This window comes from Equus przewalskii, chromosome 22 (genome assembly GCF_037783145.1).
Source record: "Equus przewalskii isolate Varuska chromosome 22, EquPr2, whole genome shotgun sequence".
Lineage (NCBI taxonomy): Eukaryota > Metazoa > Chordata > Mammalia > Perissodactyla > Equidae > Equus > Equus przewalskii.
The window spans coordinates 1,212,604-1,225,494 of record NC_091852.1 but is presented as its reverse complement, the minus strand read 5'-3'; the positions used below and the strand labels follow the sequence as shown (position 1 = coordinate 1,225,494).

Sequence of the window (12,891 nt, the reverse complement as noted above, 5' to 3'; positions counted from 1 at the left end):
TTATTTGGCCTTCGTATACCTTTTCTGGTGAAATGTCTATTAAAACTTTTTACCCATCCTTTAAATTGGATTGTTCCAGCTCGTATTGATTGTAATAGTTCTTTATATATTTTGTGTACAAGTTCTTTGCCAGGTTATGATTTGCAAATATTTTCTCCCAGTCTGTAGCATATCTTTTCATTTTCTTAGCAGTGTCTTTGGAAGAGTAAAAGTTTTTAACTTTAATGAAGTCCAACTTATCAAAAAAGTTTTTATTGACCTATTTGGTGTCATATTTAAGAAGTTTATGCTTAACCCAGAGTCACAAGATTTTTTCCCATGTTTTATCAGTTTTATAGTTTTAATTCTTATATTTAAACCTATGATCTATTTTGAGTTAATTTTTATATATGGTTTGAGTTAATTTTTGTGTATACATTTTGTGTATGGTCTAAATTAAATTTTTTTCATAGAACTTCTGGGCTTTTATTTATTCAATGTTTTATACTCAGTTGTAGTTAGTATTCTTAAGGATGCTCAAATTTTCTAATTAGCCTGGCTCCTGTGTCCTTTGGACACGCCCTCATTTATCTTTGGATACAGCTATGCTTTCTGGCTCTTCAGTGTTTCCCCTGCTGCGTGCCTGGAATCAACTATTTCTCCTTTGGGCTCTGGTTCCTTTTAGTGGATTGACCTCTATGACTGCTCATTCCTACTGGGGTAACCTTTCTAGCAGACAGAGCTATGTAATACACTTTTTAAAATCATGAGTTTCTATTGATGTTTTTTCATTCAGATTTAACATTGAAAGTTTTGCTTCTTTTATTTTATATTTATTTTTCTTGTTTGTTACTTTTTAAAAAATCCTTTTTTGTCATTTTAGTGATGTTTGAGTTTTTTCATTCTACCATCATCAAATAGAATCTCTATACCCTTTGTCTCCCTACACATTTTGTTTTCATGGGTTGTCCAAACATAGGACCATTTAGGTGAGAATCCTATGGAATCATCAAAGAGGAAAGAGGGAGAAAAACCCAAAACTTTGGTTGAGAATGCTGCTCTCTAAAAACTATATAGACTAAAACAGGGAAGTTTTCTCGACTTTTCCCTCCTTTTTTCTTCTTTTACAGTTTGGAATGGTCAGCTGTCATTGTGGATGAAGCTCATAGAATCAAGAATCCAAAGGCTAGAGTAACAGAAGTTATGAAAGCTTTAAAATGTAATGTCCGCATTGGCCTCACTGGAACCATTCTTCAGAACAACATGAAAGAACTGTGGTGTGTTATGGACTGGTGAGTGAAAGAAAACACTTTTTGTTTTTTGAAAATTATTTAATTCTTCTTTAACTTAATGTTACCTTGTTTGCTAATTATTAGTTTCAGAAAAAATATTGTCTGTTTACAGAAGTGCTTGATCTCAAACATAATATACAGAGTAGAGAGTCCCATGAAAACCTCTTTGTTACTCTTGGTCCCTGAAGTAAATGTCTGAACTAATTTACCAATTCCATCATCTTCTTCTAGTTATTTACTGAAACTGTCATAAAAAAGAACATTCTGTTTTCTTGCTTTTTGTTATTGTCATTAATAAACAAGTGACTTAATATATTTCTTAGAACAGAAAGAAGTCACTGTTTTCCTTTTTAGATAATTTAATAAAGCCCTACCATTTTTCTTATTGCTGTTTTAAAGGGCCGTACCAGGACTTTTGGGCAGCAGGATCAACTTCAAGAAGCAGTTTTCTGACCCAGTAGAACATGGTCAGAGACACACAGCAACAAAGAGAGAACTAGCTACTGGCCGAAAGGCCATGCGGAGGCTCGCAAAGAAGATGTCTGGGTGGTTTCTCAGGCGCACCAAGGTTCTAATCAAGGATCAGCTGCCTAAGAAGGAAGACCGGGTGAGAACTGCATTTGTGTATAGTATTAATTTCCTGTCATGTTTTATTTTTTTCTGAAAAAAATTTCCTTTTAAGAAGAAATCTATCTCCTGTGGTATTTTATGAATGTAGTTTTTTCCCTTTTATTCAGTGTGAAAAAAAACCTGTTATATGTGTGCAGGATTTCAGAAAACGTTAATTGAGCCAAATTGTTTTCCTTTCTAACTTTACTAACCTGTTAGCTAACAGGTTTATTGTTAGTATACATTAAGCTCATTTCTCTTATTTTAAACAAGAAGGCTTTTGGTATGATTCTTCCTCAATGAAGAAAGAACTTCTCTCCCTAATGTGTTTTCTGTTCATATTTTGTCCTTCCTATACTGTCTACCATCTACAACCCAGTATATTCTTTGGTAACTTAATTCTAGCTACAGGACCAAAGTGGTTAAACAATTTAAATTTAAATTTGAAGAATTGACCGTAAGAGGATTTTTTTTTTTAAATATACTGGTCTTTGTAGTTTTTAAGATATAAAATATAGTGGTCTTTATAAAATATAGTGGTCTTTATAAAATATAGTGGTCTTTTATAGTTTTTAATCTTGTGGTTCTATAAATTATTATAAACTAAATCTAAATAATGTCCTGAATAAGGTTGATCCTGTCAAAATACGTTCTAGTCTTAGGATATCTCATTGATTATTACTTTAAAAAGACAGATTTGAAAGGAAAATATGATACTGATATGCAAATTTTGGAAATTGATAAAACATTTGACTTTTTGATCTAAAGTAAATATTTAAATATTATTATTTAATTGGACTACATCATGAACCCCCTCGCTTTTTAAAATGTTTTGTACAATTTTATGTGTATTACTTAGTTGTCTATCTAGTAGGAACAATAAACCATAAATATACGAAGAGAGAGTTGTGCATAGAGTTTTAGAGCTTGGGCTCCAAAATCGAATACCATAAGCTTGAATCCTGGCGCCCCTGCTTGTGAGTTTTGTGACCTTGAGCGATTTGCTAAGTCTCTCCAACCTTGGTTTCTTTATCTTTTAAATGAGAATGATCATAACAGTGCCTGCCTCACATGGTTGCTCTGAAATGCATGACATGTAAGAAGTGTTCAGTAAATGTTACTACATGTTTTAATAATAACAACTCAACAATAAAATACTTAGGAATAAATTTAACCAAGGAAGTGAAAGACCTGTACACTGAAAACTATAAGACATTGATTAAAGAAATTGGAGAAGATACAAATAAATGGGATGATATCCCATATTCATGGATTGGAAGAATTAATATTGTTAAAATGTCCATACTACCCAAAGCCATGTATAGATTCAGTGCAATCCCTATCTAAATTCCAATGGCATTTTTCATGGAAATAGAAAAATACAATCCTAAAATTTGTATAGAACCAAAAGAGACCCTGAATAGCCAAAACACTCTTGAGAAAGAAGAACAAAGCTAGAGGCATCACACTTCTTGATTTCAAACTATAATACAAAGCTATAGTAATCAAAACAGTATAGTACTGGCATAAAAAGAGACACATAGACCCATGGAATAGAATAGAGACCCCAGAAGTAAACCCCCGCATATGCAGTCAGCTAATATTTGAGAAGGGAGCCAAGAATACTCCACGGAGAAAAGAGAGTCTTTTTTGATAAATGATGTTGGGAAAATTGGATATTAATGTGCAAAAAAAATGAAATTGGACTCCTATCTTAATACTTGTCACAAAAATTAACTCAAAATGAATTAAAGACTTAAATGTAAGACCTGAAACCATAAAACTCCTAGAAAGAAACATAGGGAAAAAGCTCCTTGACTTTGGTCTTCTTGATGATTGTTTAGATATATCAAAAGCACAAGCAACGAAAGCAAAAATAAAGTGAGACTGTATCAAACTAAAAAAGTTCTGTACAGCAAAAGAAATAATCAATAGAAGGAAGAGACAACCTATAGAATGGAAGAAAACATTTGCAAACCATATATCTGATAAGGGATTAATATCCAAAATATAAAGAACTCATACAACTCAATAGCAAAACCACAAATAATCTGATTCTGAAATGGGCAGAAGAGCTGAATGGACATTTAGAAGACCTACAGATGGCCAACAGGTACATGAAAAGATGCTCAACATCACTGATCAAGGAAATGCAAATCAAAACTACAATGAGATGTCACCACACACCTTTTAGAAAGGCAGGAGATAAGCATTGGTGAGGATGTGAAGAAGAGGAAACCCTGATGCCCTGTTGGTGGGGATGTAAATTGGTACAGCCTTTATGGAAAACTGTGTGGAGGTTCCACAAAAAATTAAAAATAGAACTACCCTATGGTGTAGCAATCCCATTTCTGGGTATATATTCAAAGGCTATGACACCACTCTGTAGGAGGTATCTGAACTCTCATGTTCATTGCAGGATTATTCGCAGTAGCCAAGACCTGGAAACAACCTAGATGTCTGTCAACAGATGAATGGATAAAGAAAATGTGATAAATATACATATATATATGCACATATATATAATGTAATATTATTCGGCCATAAAAAAGAAGAAAATTTGTCAGTTGTGACAACATGGATGGACCTTGAGGGCATCATGCTAAGTGAAATAAGTCAGAGAAAGACAAATACTGTGTGATCTCACTTATATGTTGAATTTTTTTTTTTTTTAAAGCCATACTCATAGAAACAGAGAGTAGAATGGTGGTTGCAAGGGGCTCCTGGGGTAGGAGAAATAGGGAGAGATTGGTCAAAGGGCATAAACTTTCAATTATAGGATGAGTAAGTTCCCGGGATCTAATGTACGGCATGGTGGCTATAGTTAACAATACTGTATTGTGTATGTACTTGAAAGTTGCTAAGAGTGTAGATCTTGAAAGTTCTCACTACGGGAAAAATAAAATGTAAGAATGTGAAATGATTGATGTGTCAAATAACCTTATTGTTCTGGTAATCATTTTGCAGTATATACGTGTATCAAATCATCACGTTGTACACCTTAAACTTACACAATGTTATATGTCGATTATATCTCAGTAAAGCTGAGAAAAATAATAACTCAAAATTTCCTCCATACCCGAATCATTGCTCTCCATTTTCTGTATTCTCTTCTTATTTTTATATGTACTTTTGTATTCAAGGCAGAGTCAAGATATAGCTAATATTTATACTTTTTTTTAATCTACCGTTGTTTTATATAGACATATCTGTATTTACTCAGGTTCACATATTTGTCTTTTTTTTTTTGCAATAATATTCTGTTGTAGTGATAAACACATATAAATATTTATAAATAGATGGGTTTTCCCTCTTTTTCACATTCCTCGAAGTCCTATTGTGGGTATATTTAATTTTACCACGCTACTTACATACAGCTATATCTAGAAGAATTTTACTAAGTTCTTATGCTACCAGAAATATAAGGCACATTGTATCTCTCATAAGTTAGTGGCATTATTTTATCTTCTTTTCTTGGATTTGGGCACAAAATAGCAACTTGTAGCTGCTTTTATGTGTATTTACTTAATTCTTTACCAATCCTAATAATTTATAGCAAGATATTAAATACAAATACTTTAGCTCATTTCAGTAATAAGAAGTTTTTTTATTTTTTCTCAGTTTTCAAGTAATTCAGTAAGTGTGATCCATACTATTGTTCTAAAGTGTTCCCTTTTTTCCTTATCTAGTTTTTAATTTAACCTAAACTTTAATCATTTTTTTGCATGATGGGCTAATAATATGGAACTCTGAAAAGGCTCACAATATATTGAGAAACATATAAGTAGATCACATAACTTCTTTTTTCATATTTTGATTCCTTTTAATTAAAAAACAAACAGATTTATTTGAAAATAAAGTTATAATTTGTATAGTTTAGCGTAGGGTGGTGACAAAGAATAAAGGAGAATTGGGAGAAATTGTCATAATAATATGTCTAGAAGAAAAATAAATTAACTTATGAGCAGTTTTCACTGTTACAACCTATGAACTTACTCCTATAAAAAAAGGTACTAATGATGACCTTCTGTCCTTTCTTGGCAGATGGTGTATTGTTCTCTGACCGATTTTCAGAAAGCCGTCTATCAAACAGTGTTGGAGACAGAAGATGTGACTTTGATACTTCAATCTTCTGAGCCTTGTACCTGCAGCAGCGGCCGAAAAAGGAGAAATTGTTGTTATAAGGCAAGCAGTTCAGTCTGGTACCTTTACTCTCTTGCTTTTGATTACGTGGTACTCTAGTCTAGTGTCAGGATAAGTAGCAGATAAAATAACTTTTCCTCAGAGGGTTCTTTATCTTTAGCAGCCATAAGTTAGTAAAAAAGAATAGTTTTCAAAAATATTTTATAATATCAAATAGTAATCATAGCGAAATATAATATTCAAATATCTTTTTAAAAAACTAGTGTTTGAGGGGCTGGCCCCGTGGCCGAGTGGTTAAGTTCACGCGCTCTGCTGCAGGCGGCCCAGTGTTTCGTTGGTTCGAATGCTGGGCGCGGACATGGCACTGCTCATCAAGCCACGCTGAGGCAGCGTCCCACATGCCACAACTAGAAGGACCCAGAACGAAGAATATACAACTATGTACCGGGGGACTTTGGGGAGAAAAAGGAAAAAATAAAATCTTTAAAAAAAAACAACAAAAAAAACTAGTGTTTGAAAGTAGCTTCAATTTGATGTCCTCCCTTTCAGCTTTTATTGAGAAGTATCCTACTTTCATCTTGAAATTTCATTTCATTTTCAGGAAGTTTCTCATTATCCACTAATAGTAAACTGACTTACTTTCTGATAGCAGGCTTAAAATATTCTTCTGAAGTCAGATAGAGTTAATTTGGTAGAAGGTGTGTATCAGTACAATAACATGAGTATTTTATTTTTATTCAGCAACAAATATTCATTTGTACTGTTTTTTAACCTTCTGTCTACATTTCCTGCCTCTGTTTCACGTATTTTATTATCAAGTTATCTGTCACATATCCATGTACGTAGAGGGGCAGATGTTTATCTAGATTGATGTTTCTTCTTTCTGTCATTTATTTGGCTATTTTTAACCACTTCACTTTTTTGCCCTAGCATGGTTTCCTGAGAAACTGTGGTGTGTGATTGGGAGAGGAGAGTCAGGGATCTGTATGACACCGCCTCAGCACCTGGTGACAGTTTCATCACCAGGAGCCTCTCACAGCAGCACTTCTATCACTGTGTATCAGGAGGATAAATGCTTTCTGGATGAGGACTTTCTCCCCTCTGTTATTAAAGACATCACTGTATTAAGGGTCACCAAAAGTATGATTACACATTAGTGATTCATCGATATTTTGTGTGACAGCTGACCATCATTTTCTCAGAATGTATTGTGCCAATAGTAGCCAGGTAATAAATGTTATCGTAAGTGATATATTTTGTGCTGTAAGTAGTTATAAAGCCATGTTAGTCTTTGCTTGCTTTTAGTTTCTGTATGTCTCTGGTTACAGACCAATTCCCATGGGGAGACAGTGAAGACCTTGTATTTCAGTTACCTTGCAGTCCTTCAGAAGGTCGCCAACCACGTCGCACTACTGCAGGCTGCCAGCGCTTCCAAACAGCAGGTTTGGGTTGTCGTCTTCAATTTCTTTGTCATGTTATCTGGCATAAATATTTTATATTTTTGGTATAAAATTTCTTAGCCAAATATCTCTAAGTTATTTTTGTATGAAATTTAAGAAGAAACTGACTTGCTTGTTTTTTAATTTAGGTGTCAAAGAAGTATATATACTTAAGTTTTTAATCAAAGTGAGAAAATTTAAGCTTAAATTAAAATAACTCTTTTTATGCCTCTGATAATCATCATATATTTATTTTCCTAACATATTTTAATATAGTTACTAAATAAGATATTTGATGAGTCAGTTCTATTCCATTAATAATGTGTCTAATTACATTTATCTAATATACTAGATTAAAATAAGGGTTTATAATAATCTGTGTATTAAATATTAGGGGTATTTCCCAACTGGCAAAAATCAGTAATTTCAAAGTTTAGGCATAAAAGCAATCATTTACATTGGTCATTTCAATTGTGTCTTATTCTAGAGCACAACATAAATAAGAAGATCTTTTTTTAAAGCTTTTTTATGGAATGGTTTTATATTTTTTGTGTGTGTTATATAGTCTTGATGCTGTTTAAATGTAATTTGAAAATCTAATAATAATTTACTATTGTTCTTCAATTGTACTGTTTGTTCTTTGGAAAGTATTTGGTTCCTTCTTTTGGAAATCTTAAAGTAATGATAAAATTAGTAGCCATATCATTATCTCAGAACTCATCAAGGCTATATATAATTAACATATCACTTTAAGGTTTTCTGAATTATTAGTCTGTTTAAGAGGATTAAAATCTTCAAAGTAATATATTCCTTCTAAATAGAATTTTTTTAATAAACTCAATCTATACAAATTTAAATGTGTTAATTTGAAATTTCTTTTCTTCTACCTTTTCCCCTTAAGGAAACACTTATCAAAAGGATATGTGATCAGGTATTTTCCAAATTCCCAGATTTTGTGCAGAAAAGCAAAGATGCAGCCTTTGAAACACTTTCTGACCCAAAATACAGTGGAAAAATGAAGGTAAGTGCTCTTCTTTCAGGTTGCATACACACAAGGATGATACACAAAACATTTATCAAATGGTGTTACAGGGAGACCAACTAATCAGAACAGATGCCCAATTATTCAGACAAGATGGTGGCCAAAGACAATAGTGTAGTTGTATCAGCATTGACCAGCTCACCATGAACCCTTCATGCTACAGGTTCTCAATTAGTAGCAGTTAGATCAGATATATTTCAAACTTTCCTTTTTGATGTATTGAACTCATGCCTTTTAAAAAGTGTACGCTGTTACCATATATATAATAATTGTCTTCAAATGTTTAAGGAGCTTATCTACCAGAAATATAAATGCTAATGCCAAATAGGAGGGTGAGGGTAGGCAATAGCTTGGAATTAGAGAAAGGAACTTCTTGAAGAGTTCAAGGTGGATAAATCTCATTTGTAGCATGGGAGCATTTGTTGTACACCAGGAAACTGACCTGTAGTCGCTGATCTTGGTGATGTATTACTGAGGGAGAGATGTGAAAAGTAAGACTGGATTCTCCAGCCATGACCCAGGCCTCCAGGCATTGCCTGTGACAGCTGCATGAAATGCTGACAGCCTCCAGCCTCCTTGCAGCAGAATTTCTTTGTGTAAACCCTTAATAACTATCAAGAATCTTTATTTATGGATTCAAAGATTTTTACAGAACAATTCCCAACTTTATACTTTAATTAAGAAAAAAATCAGTTATTTCTTTTGGCAAAAAGATAAAAAGGAAGTCATTAAAAGTAATTCATTTTTTGTTTTTATTTTTCTTAAAATCCTGGAAATATTTTTAGCAGTTAATCTACATAAGCTCACTGTAGTTTAGTTTGCTTGGACTTTTTAATTCAATGAAATAAAATGAAAGCTAGGAAGATAACCTTAAAAATTTGTATGTGTATTTTTTTTTGAGATATAATTGACTTATAACATTGTGTTAGTTTTAGGTGTACAATATAATGACTTGATATATGTATATATTGCAAAATGATCACCACAGTCAGTCTGGTTAACATCCACCACCACACATAGTTACAATTTTCTTTTTCTTGTAATGAGAACTTTTAAGATCTACTCTGTTAGCAACTTTCAAATATACAATACAGTATCGTTAACTGTAGTCACCATGTTGTATGTTATGTCCCCAGGACTTATTTTTCTTATAACCGGAAGTTTGTACCTTTTGACCACCTTCACCCATTTCATCCACCCCCAACCGCTTGCTTCTGGCAACCACCAATCTGTTCTTTGTACCTATGAGTTCGGTGTTTTTTTTTTTCCCCACATGTGAATGAGATCACACGATATTTGTCTTTCTCTGTCTATTTCGCTTAGCATAGGGTCGTCCTCAAGGTCTATCCCTATTGTCACAAATGGCAGGATTTCCTTCTTTTTTATGGCTGAATAATCCATTGTACATGTATACACCACATTCTTTTTATCTATTTACCCGTCCACAGACACTTATGTTGTTTCCATGTCTTGACTATCATAAATAATGCTCAGTGAACATGGGAATGCAAATAACTTTTTGAGATCAGTTTCATTCTTTTGCATGTGACTGTCCAGTTTTCCCAATACCATTTATTGAGAAGACTATCCTTTCCTCATTGTAGGTTCTTGGCTCTTTTCTCATAAATTAATTGACCATATATACATAGGTTTATTTCTGGGCTCTCTTGTTTTGTTCCGTTGATCTATACATCTGTTTTTATGCCAGGTACCATACTGTTTTGATTACTATAGCTTTGTAATATAGTTTGAAATCAGGAAGTATAATGCCTCCAGCTTTGTTGTTCTTTCTCAAGATTGATTTGGCTATTCAGAGTCTTTTATCATTCTATACAAATTTTAGGTTGCTTTTTCTACATGAAAAATGTCGTTGGGATTTTGATAGGGATTGCATTGAATCTGTAGGTTGCTTTGGGTATTATAGCCATTTTAACAGTAGTAATTCTTCCAATCCATGAGCACAGGTTATCTTTCCATTTATTTGTGTATTCTTCAATTTCTTTCATCAGTGTCTTAAAGTTTTCAGTGTACAGATCTTTCACCTCTTTAGTTAAATTTATTCCTAGTTATATATATTTTTTGATGCAATTGTGAATGGGATTGTTTTCTTAATTTCTGATAGTTCTTTCTTAGTATACAGAAATGCAGCAGATATTTGTGTATTGATTTTGTATCTTGCAACTTCCCTGAATTTATTAGTTCTAAGAGTTTTTTGGTGGAATTTTGAGGGTTTCTATATATAATATCATGTCATATGCAAAAGAGACAGTTTTAGTTCTTCCTTTCTGATTTGGATAGCTCTGATTTCTTTTTCTTGCCTAATTGCTCTGGCTAGGACTTCCAGTACTATGTTGAATAAAAGTGGTGAGAATGGGCATCCTTATCTGGTTCCTTATCTTAAAGGAAAAGCTTTCAGTTTCTCACCATTGAGTATGATGTTGTCTGTAGGCTTCTCATATATGGCCTTTATTATGTTGAGGTATGTTCCTTCTATATCCACTTTGTTGAAAGTTGTGAATTTTTAAAATAAATAAATTACTATTAGTGAGAATTATTCTGTGATTTATTATCACAACAAATAATTCGAATTCAATAATATTTGCTAACAATAGCAAATCTATTTTTGTCATCCATTTTATTGACTTTATTTTTAAGTTAAAAAAATGTAAAAAGCCCAATTAATTTAGAACTGAACACTTATTATCCTATAATTTAAACCAATAGAATATTTCCAGAAATCCAGAAATTCCTTTGAAAACTGCAGTATCCATTGCTGTTTGTTTAAATTTTATTCATTGTGATTCTTCATTAAAAAGTTACCACTCTTGCAATTAAATGGAATTTTATATTCTTATATACCCGTTAAATATATGATTTAAAGCATACTGAGTTATATATCTAGGAATAATAGTGTGTGATTAATCTAATTATTAGATTTATTTTTTTGTTATAACTTTTAGAAGAGAAAAAACAAGCGTGAATTGTTGCTGGAGGCTGGATAGGTGTCTTTATAGGTGAAAGAAGCATATAATTTATTTGTTTTGTGAGAGAACACCAACAAAACAGAGACTGAGTGGATTAAGCTAGGGATATATTTTTAAGACTGTGTTTCATCATTTGATTAGCAGCAGCATCTGACTTAGTGATACAAAACCTGTAGGCTTATAATGCAATTATTGCCTTTTGGGTTAAGAACTTTGAGTTGCATATACTTCTTGAATTCAGGAGATAAAATCATCCTACTTCTGCTTCTTTTATTGTAGGTTAGCCTGCAGCTGCAATTTATTTGTGGGCATAATACCCGCTCTACCCTTCATAGCCTCAAAGCTACACTCATGAACTCCAGCTCTTAAGCATCAAGGTCTTTTTTGACCTCAGCTATTATTCAAATGGATGGTCACAAGTTGCATTCCTTCCCCTAAGGATTCTCATCTTTTCTTTCTTGGGAAATGCTACAGAGCCACTTACTATGGGGAGGTGGAGAAAAAGACTAGGAAACCCAGTTTAGTGCTGTTGGAATCATACAAAGGTCATGTACATCTCTAGGCATGACTAATTTGAGAAAAGTTGGATCCAAGATTCCTTTGCTGTGAACATTCCCAAATTTAGGATTCCTTTACAGGAGGATTTTCCTGTTCTGTGGAGGACAACTGAGTGATAAAACATTGGGTCTGTATTGTTAAGATCTGACCTATAGTGACGACACTGTCATTTCTGAAACTTCTAGTAAGAGATCTTAGTTTATAGTTATTCATTTAGCTAATGTCTGTTTTCTTAAAAAAAAACTAGCCTAATAAAGACCTCCAGTCTAAAAACATTCACTTTTATTATTGCTTGTTTTCGTTTTTGCTGTAAGATATTCAAGAATACCTGAAATCGCAATAGATATGATAGCACCCAAATGATTGCAGAGTGGATTTCTGTGTCCTATATCCTTCATTTAAAGTGTTAATGTCTTTAAGAGAATGAAAAGACAAGCCACAGACTGGGAGAAAATATTTGTAAAACAATAAGGGACTAGTATCTAAAATATGCAAAGAACTCTTAAAACTTAATAATAAAAGAAACAATCCAACTTAAAAATGGGCAAAGGATCTGAAGAGTACCTCACCAAAGAAGATATAAAGATGGCAAAGAAGCATATGAAAAGATACTCAAAATCACATGTCTTTAGGGAAGTGCAAGTTAAAACAACAATGAGATACCACTACATACCTATTAGAATGGCTAAACGCAAAACACTTACAACAGCAAGTGCTAGCAAGGATGTGGAACAACAGCAACTCAAATTCATTGCTGGTGAGAATGCAAAGTGATACAGCCACTTTGGAAGAAAGTTTGGCAGTTTCTCACAAAGCTAAACATACTGTTGCCATAAGATCCAGTG

The 12,891-nt window shown here is 33.1% G+C and overlaps 1 protein-coding gene across 16 annotated transcripts in view; it reads left to right on the top strand.

Annotated features, from left to right (window-relative positions):
• ERCC6L2 (ERCC excision repair 6 like 2) overlaps window positions 1-12,891 on the top strand; it is a 144,232-nt gene that overhangs the window by 60,541 nt on the left and 70,800 nt on the right. For all 16 annotated transcript variants that reach the window (XM_070589902.1, XM_008528596.2, XM_070589903.1 and 13 more), the window contains 5 exons: window positions 1,110-1,271; window positions 1,671-1,878; window positions 5,925-6,065; window positions 7,352-7,465; window positions 8,364-8,483. In XM_070589902.1, the coding sequence (XP_070446003.1) occupies window positions 1,110-1,271; window positions 1,671-1,878; window positions 5,925-6,065; window positions 7,352-7,465; window positions 8,364-8,483 (745 nt within the window). The remainder of the gene's footprint in view (window positions 1-1,109; window positions 1,272-1,670; window positions 1,879-5,924; window positions 6,066-7,351; window positions 7,466-8,363; window positions 8,484-12,891) is intronic.